Below are 18806 nucleotides of genomic sequence, written 5' to 3' on the forward strand. Positions count from 1 at the left end.
TGCAACTGCGCTTCTCAGACACAAATGACAAACAGTTTTTCGGCTGACAATTAAAAGGGAGTGAGAGATTTTTGAAAAGAAGCAACGTTTTGTAAAGCAAGTCAATCATTGGATTTTCATTGCATCTTTGAAATGAGGTAAGTCATGTTCTAATAAATGTGACATTAAAGTTCTACAAAACTACAAATTTGAAGTATTGACTAATTAGCTTCTGAACAGTAAAAAAAAAACAATTATACATGACTCTTTTTAGCCATGTAAATATTGTAAAAAGACAATTCGTTTTACAATTTTTTTTATAACTTTAAAGATAAGGAAACTAAATACTTCTTGTGTGCTGTCTACATTTCTTGCCTTCCATTGCATCTCATCCTCATGTCAGATATTTTACTTTCTCAAATTGAGAGAATGAAATGTAGCAGTGCAATAAAAGAAAACTTGCTTATTTTTCTTACATCTCATTGTAGCAAACCTTGAACAGAAAAAGAAATCTGTCTTCCATAAAAAGAAATGGACTGATCACAGGAAGTGGTCGAAGATAAAATCCTGTGCTTTGACTTGAAGTTAAGATTTCATACAGACTTAAGTTGAGACATAATGATGCATTAAGCATAGCACAAGGCAATGCTTATTTTCGAACGGGGAACTTCCATCTTCTTCACAAGGCCAGCTCACATCTCTTGTGCAAGAGCGCCACCAACGGTGATTTGTTATATTTCCTTTTTCTTCAGATTTACAACCAAACAGCCTCCAAAACACAGGAGCTTAATCATACCAAAAGTGTCAAACAGTCTTAAATCTAGAGGTTCAATTGTTTCTGTGTCAAGAACACCACAGCTCCTCCCCTGTAAAATTAATACTTAATCAATGAAACATTGTTCAGGTTTTTTAATGAATATACACTGAAATCTATTACACTTTCTTTTCAAAACCCTTTTTCTTTTTTCAAAACCCTCATTTAGAGTTTTAATTTCAATTTCTTTCTATCAGGAGGTCGCCAGTTACTCACTGGACGAGTGTTCCTTTCGAATGTAGATGATGCCAAGTCTATTGGTTGATCCCCCACAGTTTTTTCTTCCATCTGTTGATTCACACTTTTGGTTGTATCGAGATCATCATCATCCGAAACGTTTCCAGCACAACAGTTTGTGTATGTCAAATGAGCTGGATTTCCGTCTACACCCAGAATCTGACTTACATGTTTTTAACACACTTCCCATTCGCTTTCACACTGTAAGTTACAGGAGCCAGGATTTCTTGTACAACTCCATTCAACCACTTCTCCCCTACCCTGTATTCTTAATCAATACAGGTTAACCTACTGTGAAAGTCAGAACACGTGGAAGAGTTGGTTCCATTTTGTTTTGCATTATCTGGAAGACTTGAGGTCTGATTACTGACAATGTTGTTTGAACCTGTCTTTAGAAATAATTCAGCAGGAGTTTTCACTGTAGTTGTTGTATGCGGTGTGTTTCAATACCCCCCCCCCCAAAAAATTGCAATATAGTGGTCAAGTGTTATACCCCCTATGGCTTGATTCTTTGCTAGCGACTTCTTAAGATTTTGGACTAAGCACTCCACTAATCCATTGGTGGGAGGTGACTTAATGTGCTCAAACTCTTGTGAAACAAACTGAGGAATGTTATCTGTTACAACTTCTTTCGGTAACCTGTAAGCAGCAAACAAATTTCTCAGTGCTTCAAGGGTTTTAACTGAAGTGGTAGTATGCATAGAAATAATTGCTGGGCATCTAGCATAGGCACCCATAACTACTAGAAACATCTGCTTGTGGTCCTCTGCAAAATCAAGATGGATTCTCTCCCAAGGGGCTGGCAGCCCATTTCCATTTATGCACTGGTGTAGTACTAGGGATATGCTGCTTTTTGCAAATGGTTCACTTACTGACTTCTTGTTCAATCCATTCATCTACTATTGACCACCAGAATAAATTTCTGGCATTTTATCTTTACTATTCCCCAGTAAATATGAAATTTCTGAACTGCTCCTACAGTTCAGAAATGAAGTGATTCCTTAATTTCTTAGGAACCACCACTCGTAGCCCCCACAGCAGACAATCATCCTCAACAGTAAGCTCAAAACGTCTTTAAAAATATGGCTTCAGCAACTCGTCTTGTACATGTCTAGACAGAATCTGTGTTTGTCTCTTTCGCAATCTCCCTTGCAGTAATAGGTAACTCATCAAGGTAATATACTTTGTAAATAGGGTTTGATACCACATCCACACTTGGTTTCATCTGTAACCTTGATAAAGCATCTACATTACTGAGTTTACCAAATCTTTAGTACTGAATTTTGTACCTTCATACTAGGATTAGAGCCCACCTTTGCAATGTAGCAGCAGCTAGTGTTGGCACATCTGTTTTTGGTCCCAAGATTTTTAGCAATGGTTTGTGGTCTGTCACTAAAATAAATTTCCTTCATTTGGTTTCCTTTTTAAAGGAAACCAAATAAAGTTTCATGACTTTATGAAGTCATGAAACTTCATAACGCCAAACACCAAGAGCTTCTTTTTCAATCTGTGAGTAGTGTCTTTCTGTCTTAGTCTTTCGCTTCCATCTTTCATTTGGTGACTGTTGATAGCACCAACTCCATAAGGAGATGCATCACATGCTAAGATAATCCAACACATACTCATGTGTTGGATCATCGGTAGCTCTGTGACAAAATATACCAAAATATTGTCAGATTGAAGAGCTTTCTTTGCATTCTCAAAGACATTCTGACCAAATCCAGTCTGCATCTTTGTGCAGCAATGCTGACATTGGCTGTCTCAGTCAATAAGTTTGGTAAAACATTTCACAAAGCCAAGAATGACCTAAGTTCAGGAACATTTCTTGGAACTGGAGTCTTCTGAATGGCGGTTGTCTTTTCCTTCAAGGGATGAATGCCGATGGCATCAATTACATGTCCAAAATATAAAAACACTGTCTTCCTTCACATTTTTCTCACTTTACTTTAGATTGTAGCTTTCAAGCCTCTTAAGGACCTCTTTTAAGTTAGTCAGATGGCTTCCTGCATCTTTACCAGTTATCAAAATATCATCAAGATAGCAGATAACACCATTCATGCCCTGAAGTACTTGATTCATTATTTTCTGGAAAATTGCAAGAGCACTCACAACACTGTACGGCAACATGTTGTATAGTTGCCATGTTTATGGTCAGGTAACAACTAGAGCTCTCATCTAACTTAGTGTTTCTCAACGGGATTGGTACCGCCCACCAGGGGGCATTTGGAGGACGGCAGGGTGCGCTGCTGGATATTTTTACAAAAGGGGGGCACTGAGATTACTTGAAGGTAAACTTTACTCTTATATGCACAATACCAAGTTTGACTTTGAGCAACTTGCTAAAAAGGTATTTGTAACATTTAAACGTGATTGGCTGCAACTGTATCGATGGCAGCTCTTCTTCTCTTCAATGTTTGTTAGCTTATTGGTGCAGCTCCAAGCTCCTGGAGCTGCACCAGGAAGTGTCGGCACTATCCACAGGAAGTGTCGGTGTAACACTGAACCGCATCAGTTCAGTGTTACACCGGCTGATGACGGAGCTGTGATTCACTTGTCTGCTGTCTGATTTTCAAATATTTATTATTTTGAGCATTTTTGTACCTATGGCTGGTAAATACATAGGCAAATACAAAGCTGTGATCACGTCAAAGCAGCAACTTATATTAAAAAGTGTTTTATTGTCTGTCTGGATCAGTGGTGGGCACTCCTGGTCCTCGAGGGCCGGTCTCCTGCAACTTCTAGATGTATCTCTACTTCAACACACCTGAGTCAAATAATGAGGTCATTAGCAGGATTCTGGAGAACTTGATTGTGTTTAGGAGGTGATTCAGCTATTGGATTCAGGTGTATTGGACGAGGGAGATAATCAAGAGTGGCAGGTCACCGGCTCTCAAGGTCCAGGAGTGCCCACCCCAGGTCTGGATGCTGTATGCTTCCATGGAAGGACAACGAAATATCTCTTTTATAAACATGTACTAATGACTAAAATCACCACGATACCCTGACTGTGTATCGCTCAGAAAAATGAAACAATTTAAATAAAGAAATGCCTCCATAGAAATCATTCATTTCATAAAGCTAACATCGGTGCTGAAAGTGATCCGGTATGAAACAGTAGTACCACAGCAATTTTGAATTATAATAATCAGAATACCGGGATTCCGGGAAAAGTTTTTCCGGAAAACCTTGTTTTAAAATGTTTACGTCAGTCTGCTTTTCTCCATCGATAAGCTTCCTGACTGCACCACACCGTAGGGGGTAAAAAAAAAAACTAAAAAAAACATGCACAAAACTCTGAAACAGGAGAACCGGTGTTATAGATTAACTGGTGGCAAAATTAACTGATTGAAACCTATGCGCACAACAGATGTTTCTACATTGTAGGTGGCTGTGTTGATGCCTGTTGAAAAATTCTACTTGTGTGACAAAAGTGTTTGCAAAACTTTACTATAAATCCCATTTGAAGCAAATATGTTGAATGTTGCAAGTGACAATTACGTTTCAAAACAAGTTTCTGGAGAGCAGCATTCGGTGCGCTTCAAAAACACCGCATTTGAGCATAATGAGTAATATGACAATCCCATTCAGGTTCACCAGAATAAATTAATTTCATCTCATGAACAGCTGCAATGCAGACCTCAGTGGAAGGTTTCTCCTTTGTGTAACTAGAACTGATCAGAAAAAACATTGGAATTGACTCTAAAGTTCCTGTAATGTGAGTAATTAACACTTCCAGCCAAGAGATCCTGCAATGCAACCAAACTGTTTCTTATCTTTCTTCTTTTTCAGCGACACTATCCACAGGAAGTGTTGTGAAACAATGAGGTTGGTTTCATCATATTTAATAAAATTTAAATCACATACCTGATGGTGTTGCTTGTGACGTTCACGTGTCCAAATAGAGAGGAATATTAAGTAATATCACTAAGTTATTGTTGAAATATGGTTTTAAATTAGCACAATAGTGCACAGGATAGCATTCTTGTTGATGCATATAAAATATACCATGGAAAGTTAGAGTACACTCTATGTTCACATAAATTTAGATAAAGATCCAAACCAAAACAACTGGCCACTCTCTGATTTTACATAAAATCTATAAGGAGATTTTACAGAAAGACAGGCCTGCACTCCCTTAACTGCTATACAGACAGGGAGCCTGTCTGCCAGGCAATTAACAAATTCTTTTAGTATAGTTCAAAAGTTTACTGGGACATTTAAACTGTTTTAAAAATCCTATCCATACTATAATTAAAATATATATTAAGAGATTAAGCATTAAACATGTTTTGAATTAGTTATTTTGTAATCATACTATTTGCATGCATTTTATATTACTGAATATAATATATAATTATATAATATATATATTTCTAAACTACTATTTAGAAAGTAGTTTTCTAAATACAATAGATTTAGTTTTCTAAATACAACAGATTTAGAAAACTACTTTAAAATATTTCTGATATTCTCAAAAAGAGTTCTTTAAAAAGAAAACACTTTAGTTCTTAGATCCAAACTTATAGTTATTATTTAGCATTAGATTTTGTGCAAGTCTGTTTAAAAATACAAACTATTTTCTTGTTGAATCATTTTGAGGCAGAGATAACGCTCCAGCTGCACGTCATAAATCACGTATGGCCAGAAGGCTGGTCAGAGGTAATACAGCTAACATTAAGACAGCCCCCACAAAGGCTTAAAAAGCTTTGCTTACAACAGAGGAGTTGAATCTCTTTGTACTGAGTGAGTGATTCCCAGAGATGCATCTTTGTTCTTTGTTTTTCTTTTTAAACTCATTGCAAGTATTTTTCTATTTGTCATTTTTGTGGACTTTTGATTTCTGGGTGAGATGCTTATTGTAATATTCTTTACGCATTTGAATTCTCTGGATAAAACTCTAGATATCTGAAGTCTGATGTTGTATGATTGCTCTTTTTCCCTGCGCATGCTTAGACTCAAGAATCCGGGAAAACAGAGGAATAAATCAATGAGCTAAATCAAGTTCTTCTTCTTTTAATTCTCAACATTATACTGCAATAAAATCTTACATAAGTGATATAACGTTAACAGCCAATGTAGTAGTTGGTGGTGAATCCAAACTGACAAGCCAAAGTTATAATAATAAACGTTCCTACATTATACCGTCAGATGCTACCAACAGATTATGATCCATATCTACAGTATTTGTCTGTGTGTTCTCTACTGGGAAACAGTTTGCAGGCTGGAAATAAACTTACAAACAAAACGAGCTGCATGGACCTTACCACAGGGGCCGTGTTTCATTGGCTGATGCCCACTCTGCATAGTAGCACAGCTACCACGTGTGTGGCCGTCTCACAAACACAAGTTAATGTTCATGCATTAGTAAGCACAAGCTAATGTAGCGCCAGTCTACATTAAAGACCGGCAGAGAGTTTTCGCATCAACAATTGAAAAAGAATGGTTCTCCATTGCCAGTGGGGTATCTGTACTGGTGATGTCAGGTATCCTAATCATATTTGTGATAATAAAATTAACAGATTTCCAAAATCAGAAGTAGCCTACAACGCTTTACTTGGATCAAAGCTTGTGCAAAACCGCATGAGCAGCTCAACCTTCATAGGATCAACAAGAACATAGGAGTGTGTGCTGGTGTAAGTATTATTGATTTGGTTTTTTTTCTGTCTGAAAAAAGAAAATCAATAAACACATCCACGACGAACACCTTATAGCGAAGTACAGCATAATGGCAGTACTGATACTAATTCTACACCTTGACGTCTGTCTGCTACACAGTCTTGCTTTAGTTAAACAGATCAATATGAAATGTGTATCTGACATACAGTAAAGATTTTATTTGAGCAGAAAAGGCTTTGGATTAAACTGTTACTCGTGTTAGCCACTCTAGCATCAAGTACAGTGTATCAGGCCTGGGCATACTCAAATATTTGCCAACAAACAACAGGAATCACCCACTGATTTCAAAAGTAACCTACAAAACGATGAATGGCCGACATACCCAGCCTTGCAAGAACAATAAGCATCAGTGATCTTGTCCACAGCTATATTGATGCTGAGGCTTATCACTGCCGTTTTCCTCATCGACCGAAAGCATTTTGCTGTGATGTTGGAGGCGTCACGGCTCAAACACCTTGATGTCATCCAAAAAAGATGACATGAACTTGTTAGTTCCTCTGTCCATTGTTGTAGCTGATATTTGGTGAAAATCTGGCAGAAATGATGCAATAATGGACTCAGAAATACTCTCAGTCCAAGTGGAAGACCCCATGTTTACATAGAAACAAAGTGCCATGAGGCTTTGTTTGTGAGACTAGCGGCCATGTGGGATTTTCTAGGTCGATTGTGGGCGGAGCTTGGTAAGACCATTAAGACCTGAATTAACTAATGACAGTCAAACGGGGTCCTCAACGCAGATGTTTGTAAAACATTAAGTGGCTGTGTCGTTTCCTGATCAAAATGCGACAAATGTAAATAAACGGATTAGAAAATGTCTCTTTGAGCTCTTCAAAACAATATTAATTTTTTGTATGTGAAAGAATATTCAAGAATATATTGAAATATCACCAAAATATGCCACACAAGTGAATATAATTTTTTAGACAATAAAATAAACTGATGCAAAAGATGAATCAGACGACATTTCTAACTGAACTCATACTCGCTGAGTTCCGAGAGCGCTGTTTTATCCATTACACTATATCAGCAGACGAAGTCCATTGATCCTATCTGTATTTGATTCTGATCTAACCGACACCTCGTGCTTAAGGAGCAAACCTGGATTAACTGAGGACACTTTCAGAATCTCAGTTTGATTGAAGATTTTAACCCGTTTCTGGTGTAAAAGTATATAAGTCAATTGTTTTTCAGCGTTATCTCTTATGGTTGAGTATTAGGGTCACTTGATGAAAAGAACAGAGATGTTTAGTTAAATTACAAGAAAAAATATCAACAATAAAGAAGAAATGAGACTGCCACATAGATCTGCGGCAGCCTCGTCTTCTGTAAATGGATTGGGAAATAAATTATAATATGCTACAAAAACAGTGTTTAAAAAGATTTCGCTATTGTTTTTATCATACAAAATGAGGGAGATGTGAAAAAAACATAGCCAGTTGATCTTTTTAAACATGTATTTTTAATCCCATGGCTCTTCAACATTTATGTCAGCTGTCAGGGATTACCCTTTGCTTTGACATCTGTTTATGGCATCTTGAGATCCATTTCGAACTTCCTTTGATGAGTTCCAACCTCTGAAGCAACATATAAATCAGGACAAGTTCTGCGTAATTTACATGTTTTGGTGATTTTGCAAATTAATTTATATTTAAAAAAAAGGCAACATACTATGTTAGACCAATAAAAGTTCATCTTGTCTCATTTTGCACAAAAACACAGAAGAGGTGAAGAGTTATGATTGACACAATAGCAATTCTACCCATGTTTTAATGCTGCAGAGTACTGTCTTTATGCAAATACTTCATACTTCAAACTTGTATTGATGTATATCTTTCATCTAGTCATTTTCTGAAAGATTTAACAATGAAAATGGCACAGAACAAAAATATTTTTTTCTACCAATTTTAAGTTGAATGTCCATTCATTGCATTTTTCTTAGATGCCTGTAAAATCATTTCTATTCCCATGGCTTTTTTGTTCTCTGCAAAATTATTTTTATGATAAATACAGAAACAGCCATAAAAATCAAAACATCAACAATAATGATAGCAGTATTAAAGATACAATACCAGTCAGTGCAAAGTAGCCTAAAGATTCTTTTTGATGGGGGGACGATAAGGGACCTGGATAATGGGCAGGGTGGCACTGGCCCAAAAAGGTTGAGAAATATTGACATAGACATTTCAAACCTAGACTAAATTATTCTCAACTAATAGCACAATATTTAGAACTATGTTTATGATTTGTGAAACATTTTTCTGATTTGTGAAACTTAAAAAAATATTGATTTCACCACTTTTTTTGGATTTGCATCACACTAGAACTGCTCCAGTTCCAGGACTACAACACCTAGACACTTCAATCATGAACTTGATTATTCTTTACTAATATTAGAATATTTAAAAGCATGTTTGGGATTTGTGAAACCTTTTTCACATTTGTGAAACTTCACTTCACTTAACAGACTGCTGTAGAAGATTTTTCTTTCCAACAGCCATCACCATCCTCAATAACTGTGTGAAGAATTACACCAAAATTTAATTTCCCACTGGGATTGATAAAGTGATTAAAGATACAATACCAGTGCAAAGTACTGATAATAAATAATAAAGTGCCTTTGAATTAGAATTAAATTTGAAAAAAGAACCCCGCATGGAACAAGTGTGAATAGTAATCTAAATTTTATTAAAGTTGCACAAATCATGTAAAGGTTTCACAAATCCCAAACATGGTTTTAAATATTCTGCTATTAGAGCAGAATAATCCAGTCTAGGTTTGAAGTGCCGAGGTGTTGTAGTTTTTAAACTAGAGTCGATTGAAGATGCGGAAGGTAGTGAAAAATTAGGTGGAATTGCCATTTAGCCATTTCCTGAATCGAAAGCTAGAATTGGAAACCAATTTCAGCTTCGTACAGATATATATCTATATATCTGTAAACTATATACTTTGTTTGCTCCTTGTATTTCCCATCTGCTTCTCTCTTCTGTAGTGAGTCCAGCTTGTGTGCTGTGAGAGCGACAGTCTTGCTTTATGATGACAGCAGTAAGCGCTGGGTACCAGCAGGGTCAGATGTGACCCATGTCAGCCGTGTCCAGATCTATCACAATGCTACAATAAACACCTTCAGAGTGGTGGGCCGCAAACTGCAGGGTGACCAGCAGGTATGGGACAAGAAAACACACGTCCTCCAATATAATATGCAATTTCTCAGTTGTTTTGAAAAACGCTGAATGGAAAGATATTCACTTTAGAGAACACATAAAGTTATTTTAATATTAAAAGGCAACTTTAGTCATAAGACATAATGCACATTCCTCCATGCTCCATTAATATGATGATCATCTCAGTACAATTGAAATTTCTGTATGATACTGTTTTTGTTTTCGTCATTTATTTTCTGACAAATTCTCTCTTCTTTTACTTGTTTTACTGTTTGTTGGACTTAAGGATTTCCTTAATTTGTTTATCCTCCTTCAAATTAACCAACATAATTTTTAACTTATTTTTTAACACCACAGTACAGAAGCTCTTGTCAAATTTTAAATATGATAATACCTTTGAAAAAAGAGGATGCATTCCAATTAATATTAATCTGTGCATGTAATCACAGTCAATCTGTACTGTTTAGTCATGATGTAAAAAAATTAAGAAAATGTAAACAAAAACTTGGAATATTCATAATCCATTTAAACTAAAACAAAATGAAGTAATACTGCATTAACTGTAACTGTATTACCAGGAAGAAAAAAACAGTGATTGAAAATACAAACCATTTGTTCAAATTTCTGGAAATCATGTTGGATTGTATGGATCTGCTGAAAGATTCTGGAAGAGACAAACAAAGTGACATTAACCCCTAATTTGTCAAGTCATATTCTTGCATCCTTGCTATGACCTATGTCCCTGTTGAGCTGATGTGTTGAATTCAGGCCATTTCATTGCCAGCCTGTGCCAATAAGATACTGCCTTGAATTTTAGGTCTGTGTTAATCAATCATTTTGCAACAGAAAAAGATAGAAATTCTCAACATTTATCAGAAACCTTTATACTGCAGAATTATATGCCCACATAAACCAATTCAACATGATGAATTTACAGCTCTTAATATTTGGGCTCTGGCTCCACTATGAATAACATAAATAATAATAAAAAACTTAAATAGAAATAATAATAATGACGTGAAAAATGTAATACTTTATCTGTGGTTTTTTTATGTCAGGTAGTGCTCAACTGCCCCATTGCCAAAGGGATGAAGTACAATCAAGCAACAGCAACCTTTCATCAGTGGCGAGATCCTAAACAGGTGTGGGGATTAAACTTTGGGAATAAAGAAGATGCAGCTCTGTTTGCCAACTCCATGACTTACGCATTAGAAGTTCTCAGTGGATCTGGAAGTGCAGGTACCCAAAACTGAGCAAGGCATGTTGTATGTATATATATATATATATATATATAGATATATATATATAGATATATATATATAGATAGATATATAGATATCTATCTATCTAGATATATAGATATCTATCTATCTAGATATATATATATATATATATATAGATAGATAGATATCTATATATATATATATAGATAGATATATATATATAGATATCTATATATATATATATATAGATATATATCTATATCTATATATATATATATATATATAGATATATATATAGATATCTATATATATATATACAGAGAGAGAGAGAGAGAGGCGGGTACACATATGTATGTATGTATGTATGTATATGTTGAGTTGATGTAATAACTGTCTGACAGGTTCTAACAATGAACCATCTCCACAGCAACTTGAAGAGCAGAAAAGGTACAACTATCCAGAACAGTCATGCGTTTGATTTTTTTCATTAAACGTTGTGATTATAGAGCATAATTTAAGCTTTTGTTTTTGTGCAGACTTGAGCGACAAAAGCAGGAGCAGTTAGAGAGAGAGCAAAAGAGGCCAGATACCTCTACCTCTTCTCCAGCTGCTCCTCCAGCTCCACCACCACCTCCTCCACCTCCAACCCCACCAGCACCTCCACCCCCTCCCTCTGATGGTGCAGTCCCACCTCCACCACCTCCACCCCCTGCAGGAGGAAGTGGAAAAGTTGGAGGACAAGGGGGCGGTAGTGATCTTGCATCCGCCCTTGCAGGAGCTAAATTACGGAAAACAGTAAAGGTAGAGGCATCATGCAGGATGTATAAAGATTGTGTGTCAAAAAAAAAAAAAAAAAAAAGAATGTCTGAGTTTTCTGACTCAGATTGAAGAATTCACAAAAAAGTGCAATCTTCTTTATTTTTGGTACATTTTTCTATGTATTGTCCAATTTATTTCCACAACAGATCTGACAGAAATTGAACAAACCCCGATGCATGCAAACCAAACACACCCAAGCAGCTGCAAACTGCAAAAAGATTGCAGCTGTTTGGAAGCCACATTGGAGCTGTGCTGTGTGGCACCACAAACAATGCAGGCTACGCTCCTTTGACCACACAATATCAAATCATTGTGCTTGTAGGCACCACCAGAGGCTTTTCTTAACTAGCTAACGCTTGGTCATGCGATCAATGGAGCCTAAAATTAAGGTGGCTAATTGAGCAGGATAAGAATTCACCGTTATAAATTCAATGTCTAAAAAATGTCGGATTCTCCTGAGATAATTTCCTTCATAAGTGTCTTACATATTTACAAATTTATTCAAGGAGTAATTAAACTTTGTGAATACGATTTTGTGGTTTTGATCCTTTACCATTTTTTCTCTTTTCAGCATAAACATGAAGCCATTTTTTAACATCGGAAGACAAAAAAACCCCAAACTAATTACAGGTGTTTTGATTTCTGAAGGATGAGGGTGTGGCATCTGCCCCAGCTTCCAAAGCATCATCCTCATCATCATCTGGTGGGGGCGGAGGAGGCGGCCTAATGGGAGAAATGAGTGCAATTTTGGCAAGAAGGTGAGTTCTAACCCTAACAGATTGATTTTTCAGCATTTCTGATCCACCAAAGCAAATGAACAAAATGAAGCATAACTATAAGTTCAACCTCCAGAACATTTAGTGCATCATAGAAGTAGTTTCTCATTTCTTACGTATACCAAAGCCTAATAGTCAAAAACAAAAACAACAGTTCTCATTTCATTGAGTTTTTAAACACAAAATTTTTTAACTAGTTCTCAATTTCTATAGAGGAAGTAACAAGCTTTTGCAGGCTATCAACTAGGTTTTTTACTATTTTTTGGAGAAATGCATATATGTGAGAAATGTACAAAACTGTAATTTCTGCCCGCAAAATAAAATAACCACTCTAACTTCACAAGAGACTTTAACTTAATTTTTATTCATATTTTTATTCATATTTTTGCATATTGAACAAAGGTGTTTACATATTCCAGGGTGCAAAAGTGTTGACCTTAAACAAATTGTCTACACCATTGACTCTTAAGATGTATGTTTGCAGGAACAACGAACACCTCTATGTTTTACTCCAAAAGTAAAACATAGTGAAAGAAAATCAATCGTGAAAAAACACATACACATGTACATATGCATATATACACATACACATTCACTACCATATGCCTACATATATGTACCCATCCATTTTCTTACACCATTGTCCCTAGTGGGGTGCCTATTTCCAGCCAACGTTCTGGGCGAGAGACGGGGTACACATAACAAAACAAAGTATGGCTAAGGGGCATCTACATTGAACAAACTCAATAAATGGTTGCCATTTAGTGTAGAATTTGTTCAAGTTTACAGTTTTTGTGGATCTAATTTTCTCCACTTTCAAAAAGGACATGACCTCATTTATCCACTTTGTACTGGATGGAACAATAGTTGATTTCCAGTTACAGAGAAGGTGGCGCCTCATGATCACAGAAGTAAAAGCTATTACTTGCAACTCTGAGCTAAAGTGTCAATAGTTCTCGAGAGTAGAACAGATATGGTGTGAAAATTAATTTGCCAGAAATTTGTGAGGACAGAAAAGGTGAAAAACATATGTGCAAGATTGCCGGGTGAGCTTCCAAATCTGTCACAAACATCCACCATATTTGGGAAGATCTGTGCCAGCCTAGTTTTTGAGAAATGACATCTGAATACCATTTTGAGCTGTATCAAGCTCAGATGGGCACATATAGAAGTTTTTTGAATGGCTTTCAGTGCTGATTCCCATTAATGTTAATCAAAAAACAGCCCCAGTTTAGACTCCCAAGCTTTCTACAAACACTAGTTTGAAGTTAAGAAGACATCATATGATTGAATTGAATTATAAATCTTTGAAATTAAAGATCTTTGAAGGGGGTTAAGTTGTATAAGTTCATCCCACAGCTGCTCAGGTGGCAGGTATCTAAACGAATGAGAGGGTCGAAGATCGAGTTCAGAAGCCAGATCTAGGAAAGAGCAAAACAACCCTTCCCTTTAAAAATCCTTAAAACAAAAGAATGTAAAAAGGAAACCCACATTTCCACAAGAAAGGTGCGTTTCAGTAAGAGTGGGTGTAAACACCGTTTTATTTGTTTGTTTGTTTGTTTTTTTAAAGTGGAATTAAGACCATGGGACCTGTAAATTTAAACTGTTTCCTAAAATGGAACCATATTCTGAGAGTTTCTACACTATGAGGTTGTGAGTTAGGCCAGGGGGATTTACAGAGGTTGAACTTGTTAGTAAAGCCAAAAGTGCTTTTGCTTCCAGGTGACACCAGGTTATCAACTGCAATAGACCAGAAATAGATCAGAAAGCAATTTTAGTTATGTTAGCTGCCCAGTAATAAAATTGAAGATTGGGTAGGCAGAGGCCATCATAGAGTCCAGTCTGGACTCTAAGAGTTCGTCTTAGTCTGGGTGTTTTGCCACTCCACAAAATATGACAATAGCTGAAAATACAGGTAGATATTTAAACAGAAACAGAAATTTGTCAAGATGTTCATCTCAATGGTACTTATTCTCCCAATCAAAGAAAGTGAGAGAGATTCTCAGAAAAATACTCAAAGGGTCTTTTGCAAGTGCAAAAAAGAGGGCAGCCCTGTTTACAACCTCTATTTAAAAAGAAGTATCTGGATTCAGTTGTTATTGGTAATAATTCTGGCAAAGGTCAGTGTATATAGAAGGCATATCCATGTTAATTTGTTTTTTTACCAAATCCAAATTTAATTAAAAGAGCAAACAGGTAACTCCATTCAACTCGATCAAACATCTTTTCACCGTCTGTTGATATGACAACCTTAAGCACAACTGTAGTTTCCCTCAAATAAACAACATATAACAAGGTGCAAGCATTGTAATAAAGTTGACGCCCCTCTATGCTCCTTGGAGATAATTGTTGGGAGAACCCTGATCAAGTCTCTGGGCCTGTAGTTGTCAGGATCCTTGTCCTTAAGAGGACACGAATAGAGGGCGACTTGAACTTAATTTTGACCAACATTATTATTTTTTATCCTTTATCAAAAAAATTATCTTACTTTACACACAAGGATAAAATAATAAGCTGAACTTAAATAATAATAATACAGCTTATTATTTACATATTATGCCTTATTTAAAGAACCCAGTAACTTAAAAAGAACTAAAGTAAAAGATTACAGATAGACAGATATTTAGGTAGCTAGGAAGATGTTTCAAAACATATGAATACCTCAGTCTGTTTTATGTATTTTATACATTTATTTCTGTCTCTCTTATCAGGAAGAAAGCTGCTGATAAGCCTGTAGAAAAAGTGAAAGAACTTTGCAAAGTAAATGTTCCTTTTCTCATGAATTTATTATTTGTTGAATGAACAGGGGACTATTTTGCTTGACACTACATGTGGTTTATTTGTGTGCCACCACAGGAAGAATGTGCTCCCACAAATGCAAAGTTCTCTGGATCAGGGGGTGAGTAGATCTTCCATTGTTGAATGACACAACAAAAGGCTTCCTTCTTTTCACTTAATACGCCTTCCCTCTTCCAACTTTATAGAAACATAAATTAATGTGTTTATGAATAAAATTTCACATAGTGAAATAACATCACATTGTAAAAATCAATATTTTAGCAGAAATCAACGAGCCAAAATATAAATCTCCTTCAACACCAAGGTAAGAGAAGTACTTCAGTACTGAGGTCTGGTGTTATACAATGTGCATTAAAACACTTTCATTCTTATGTAAATGTTCAGTAAGCCTTTGTTAAACAAATGCTGTTTTGCAACAGGCCAAAAACTGCCACCCAGAAAGACATTAGCTCCAGCACATCTGCTCAGAGTCATGGGTCCAGGTACAGCCAGTCTTTTCTCATTTATATATATATAGCAGCTACATTTCATAAACCGTTTAGGTGACACAAATCTTTTCTATTTTTACAGCTTTCTGAAGCACGTTTAAATGTTAATACAAATGTTTTAATATGTGTAGATTCTTTTCTTTTGCTCTGGAAAAAAAATTACGCACTTGAGCATATGCACACCACTTAGGTAGATTTAAAACAGAGTCCTTGTCAAACCTGTTTGATCCGACATAGAGCCAGAAAACAGAGAAATCAGTTGAAATAATAAAAATATATTTCTTTAAAGTAATTTTTTCCCCATCTGTTCCTCTAAAATGGATTTAAGCACATTTACAGATTGTGTGAGGATTCCAGTTCATATACAATTATATGGAATTCTGTTTGATCAATTCAATAAATAAAATTCAAACCAATAATAGTTGAAACAAGATCAAATTATATACACATTTCAATTTAGTCAGGATTGAAATATAACATGGTCAAATTGAGTAAATCATAAAATGCCAATTGGTAAAAGGTTACAGTATCAAAGGAAGACTTGGTCACTGCATTCAGTAATTGACTTTGCTGAATCTCTCATCCTGGGAATCACATGTGGAAGAGAACCACTCATCATTAACAGGAAACAAACTTTAACAGAACCAAGCATAACATGAAGGATCATCTAATTTGACCAGCTTGGGGTTGAGACAGACAAAAGAGAATCCCTGGTTCAGAAGTACTTTCTATTGGAAATAAGAGCAGACAGCATTAACTGAACTGGACAAACCTACACTCTATGAAAAGAACAGTGACATGCAACCTTCATGGCTTTTATTGGCTGCAGATAGTATATAAATGGCAAGAAGCAATGGTTGGAATATGTGTGTTATGTTTTTGTGTGCTCTATAAACACCTACTTTCTGGGTTCACATGAGCTTTTTTCAGTTTTTCTTTCCTTTACAAGACAAAATGAGCAATTTTTGGATCCGTCTAAACCAAGCTCTACTACGTCTATATTTGAGTATTTGCTTTAAAAATATAGCTTCAACTGAAAGCAAACGTGTTCTTTTGCCTTAACAGGCTGAAAGTGGTGAAGAAAAAGTCAGATAGTGAAGAAGGAGACAATGATTTGGAGCGTGTCAAACAGGTCAGATCCTTAGTTTGTTGCAGCTAGAGAGCAATGTTTGCTTTTCTTGTTTTGCAATAATTTAGAAATCAAGTTAATTTGTTTTGAAAGACAGAATGATGCTTTTGCAAAAACTGCACAGATCTTACTGTGCCATTTTATGTCTTAAGGAGATTATAGAAGAGGTGAAAAAAGAGTTTAACAAGATTAAGGATGAGATTATCAAAGGTAAGGTTTTAAACTATTTTGGTTGAGAAGTTGTCTTCAAAATGTCTTCAAGAAACATAAAAAATTCACTTGCTATTTAAAGTCAGGTCCAACACTAGTTTGTAATTGTGTGCTGTACATTTTCTACAAAATACTAGAAATGTCATGACATTAATTTTTGTCTCTTCTAGCTTTGATCGAGGAGCTCCAAAGATAAATGATGTACGTGACAAACACCAGAAAGTCCTAACAATATGATGAAGAGATGTGATTTTTCCTCATGCAAATCGCTGGCAAAATACCTACTGTAATTTTGACTGAATTAAATGTCTAAACATCATTTGCCTCTTTTTTGATGCTATTTAGATTTTAATTCTAGTATAAACTATAAGTTTTATGAAAGCAGAAAAGCATTAGTCACCATCTTGATATAATCATTCAGATACTTAGACATTGTCACACATCCAAATGACAACATTAAGCATCATAACAATCAGGAGAATGTGCCAAAAGATTGAAAATTAACTTACCATTAGCAGAATCGATTTATTTGACTCTAATGAAACCTACATACATTTTCCTCTGTGTTTTTAATACACTGTTTATGAGAAAATGCATTCTCATTTTTGAGCTGAAGCTTTGTGTCATGCTTCCAAATGTTTATTTCAGAATACAAATCCTAATAAATACCAATGTTCTAAATATACAATAATATAATTTATTGTCTAATTGCTATGATGCATTATGATTCAGGAATTTTATGGTGACTTACATTTGATTTGAAATACATACATTAGGCTAGCGTTTTCCAATTCTGGTCCTCAAACACTGCCCTGGATGTATTAGATGTTTTTTTGCTTTAATACTCGTGGTCAAAACCTGTTAATCAGACATCAACTGAAATCAGCTTGGTTGAAGCAAAGAAAAACCTAAAACATGCAGAGCAGTGTGCCTCGACGACCAGCGTTGGGAAACATTGAAATAGATCAGGGATGGGATTTTCCAGTCCTTCAAGGCCGGCCTCCTGCAACTTTTAGATGTGTCTCTACTTCCACACGCCTCAGTCAAATAATGAGGCCATTAGCAGGACTCTGAAGAACTTGACTGCACTTAGGAAGTGATTCAGCAATTTGATTCAGCTGTGTTGGACCAGAGAGATGTCTAAGAGTTTCAGGACACCGGCCCTTGAGGACCAGGATTGCCCTGGTAATTAGGATTGCCCACCTAATTACTGAATTAGACATTAACATTTCAGAAGGAATGAGTGCAGTGACTTGGCAGAAGAACTTTGTTGGATAACTTTAAAGCACATTTATTAAACAGAGATATGTATGTCTCACATGTTCCAACACTGATATTGCATTAAAAAGATCCAGGGCAAACTATTTGTCTAAGTAAATTCAGGCACCAGCCCACATGACTCTGTTAAGGATTAACCTGGGTAGACATTTTTTGTTACTGGACAATTTGCTAGACTTGGGATTATCAAGACTAACATTAATTTGAATTTAGCCTT

General features: G+C 35.8%; 1 protein-coding gene across 3 annotated transcripts; it reads left to right on the forward strand.

Moving 5' to 3' along the window:
- Positions 1-17953, forward strand: LOC129353986 (vasodilator-stimulated phosphoprotein-like). 3 transcript variants are annotated; one of them, XM_055023439.1, is made up of 13 exons: positions 1-137; positions 9696-9867; positions 10926-11106; positions 11492-11537; positions 11627-11891; positions 12558-12667; positions 15397-15445; positions 15542-15584; positions 15746-15788; positions 15904-15966; positions 17038-17104; positions 17254-17311; positions 17482-17953. In XM_055023439.1, exons 1-13 carry the CDS (start codon positions 133-135, stop codon positions 17505-17507), a joined length of 1128 nt encoding a protein of 375 aa, XP_054879414.1. In that variant the 5' UTR covers positions 1-132; the 3' UTR covers positions 17508-17953. The 3 variants fall into 3 exon arrangements, with proteins under 3 accessions (XP_054879414.1, XP_054879415.1, XP_054879416.1); XM_055023440.1 differs by having other exon boundaries at positions 15749-15788; XM_055023441.1 differs by lacking the exon at positions 9696-9867.
- Positions 17954-18806: the final 853 nt, after the last annotated feature.

Source organism: Poeciliopsis prolifica, unplaced genomic scaffold, assembly GCF_027474105.1.
Source record: "Poeciliopsis prolifica strain line A6 unplaced genomic scaffold, Auburn_PproV2 SCAFFOLD101, whole genome shotgun sequence".
NCBI lineage: Eukaryota > Metazoa > Chordata > Actinopteri > Cyprinodontiformes > Poeciliidae > Poeciliopsis > Poeciliopsis prolifica.

Excerpts from the sequence above, each read along its gene's own strand:
- LOC129353986 (XM_055023439.1), top strand. Across the intron at positions 15,446-15,541 it reads AAGTGAAAGAACTTTGCAAA|GAAGAATGTGCTCCCACAAA; the intron begins GTAAATGTTCCT and ends GTGCCACCACAG. Across the intron at positions 15,789-15,903 it reads AAATCTCCTTCAACACCAAG|GCCAAAAACTGCCACCCAGA; the intron begins GTAAGAGAAGTA and ends GTTTTGCAACAG.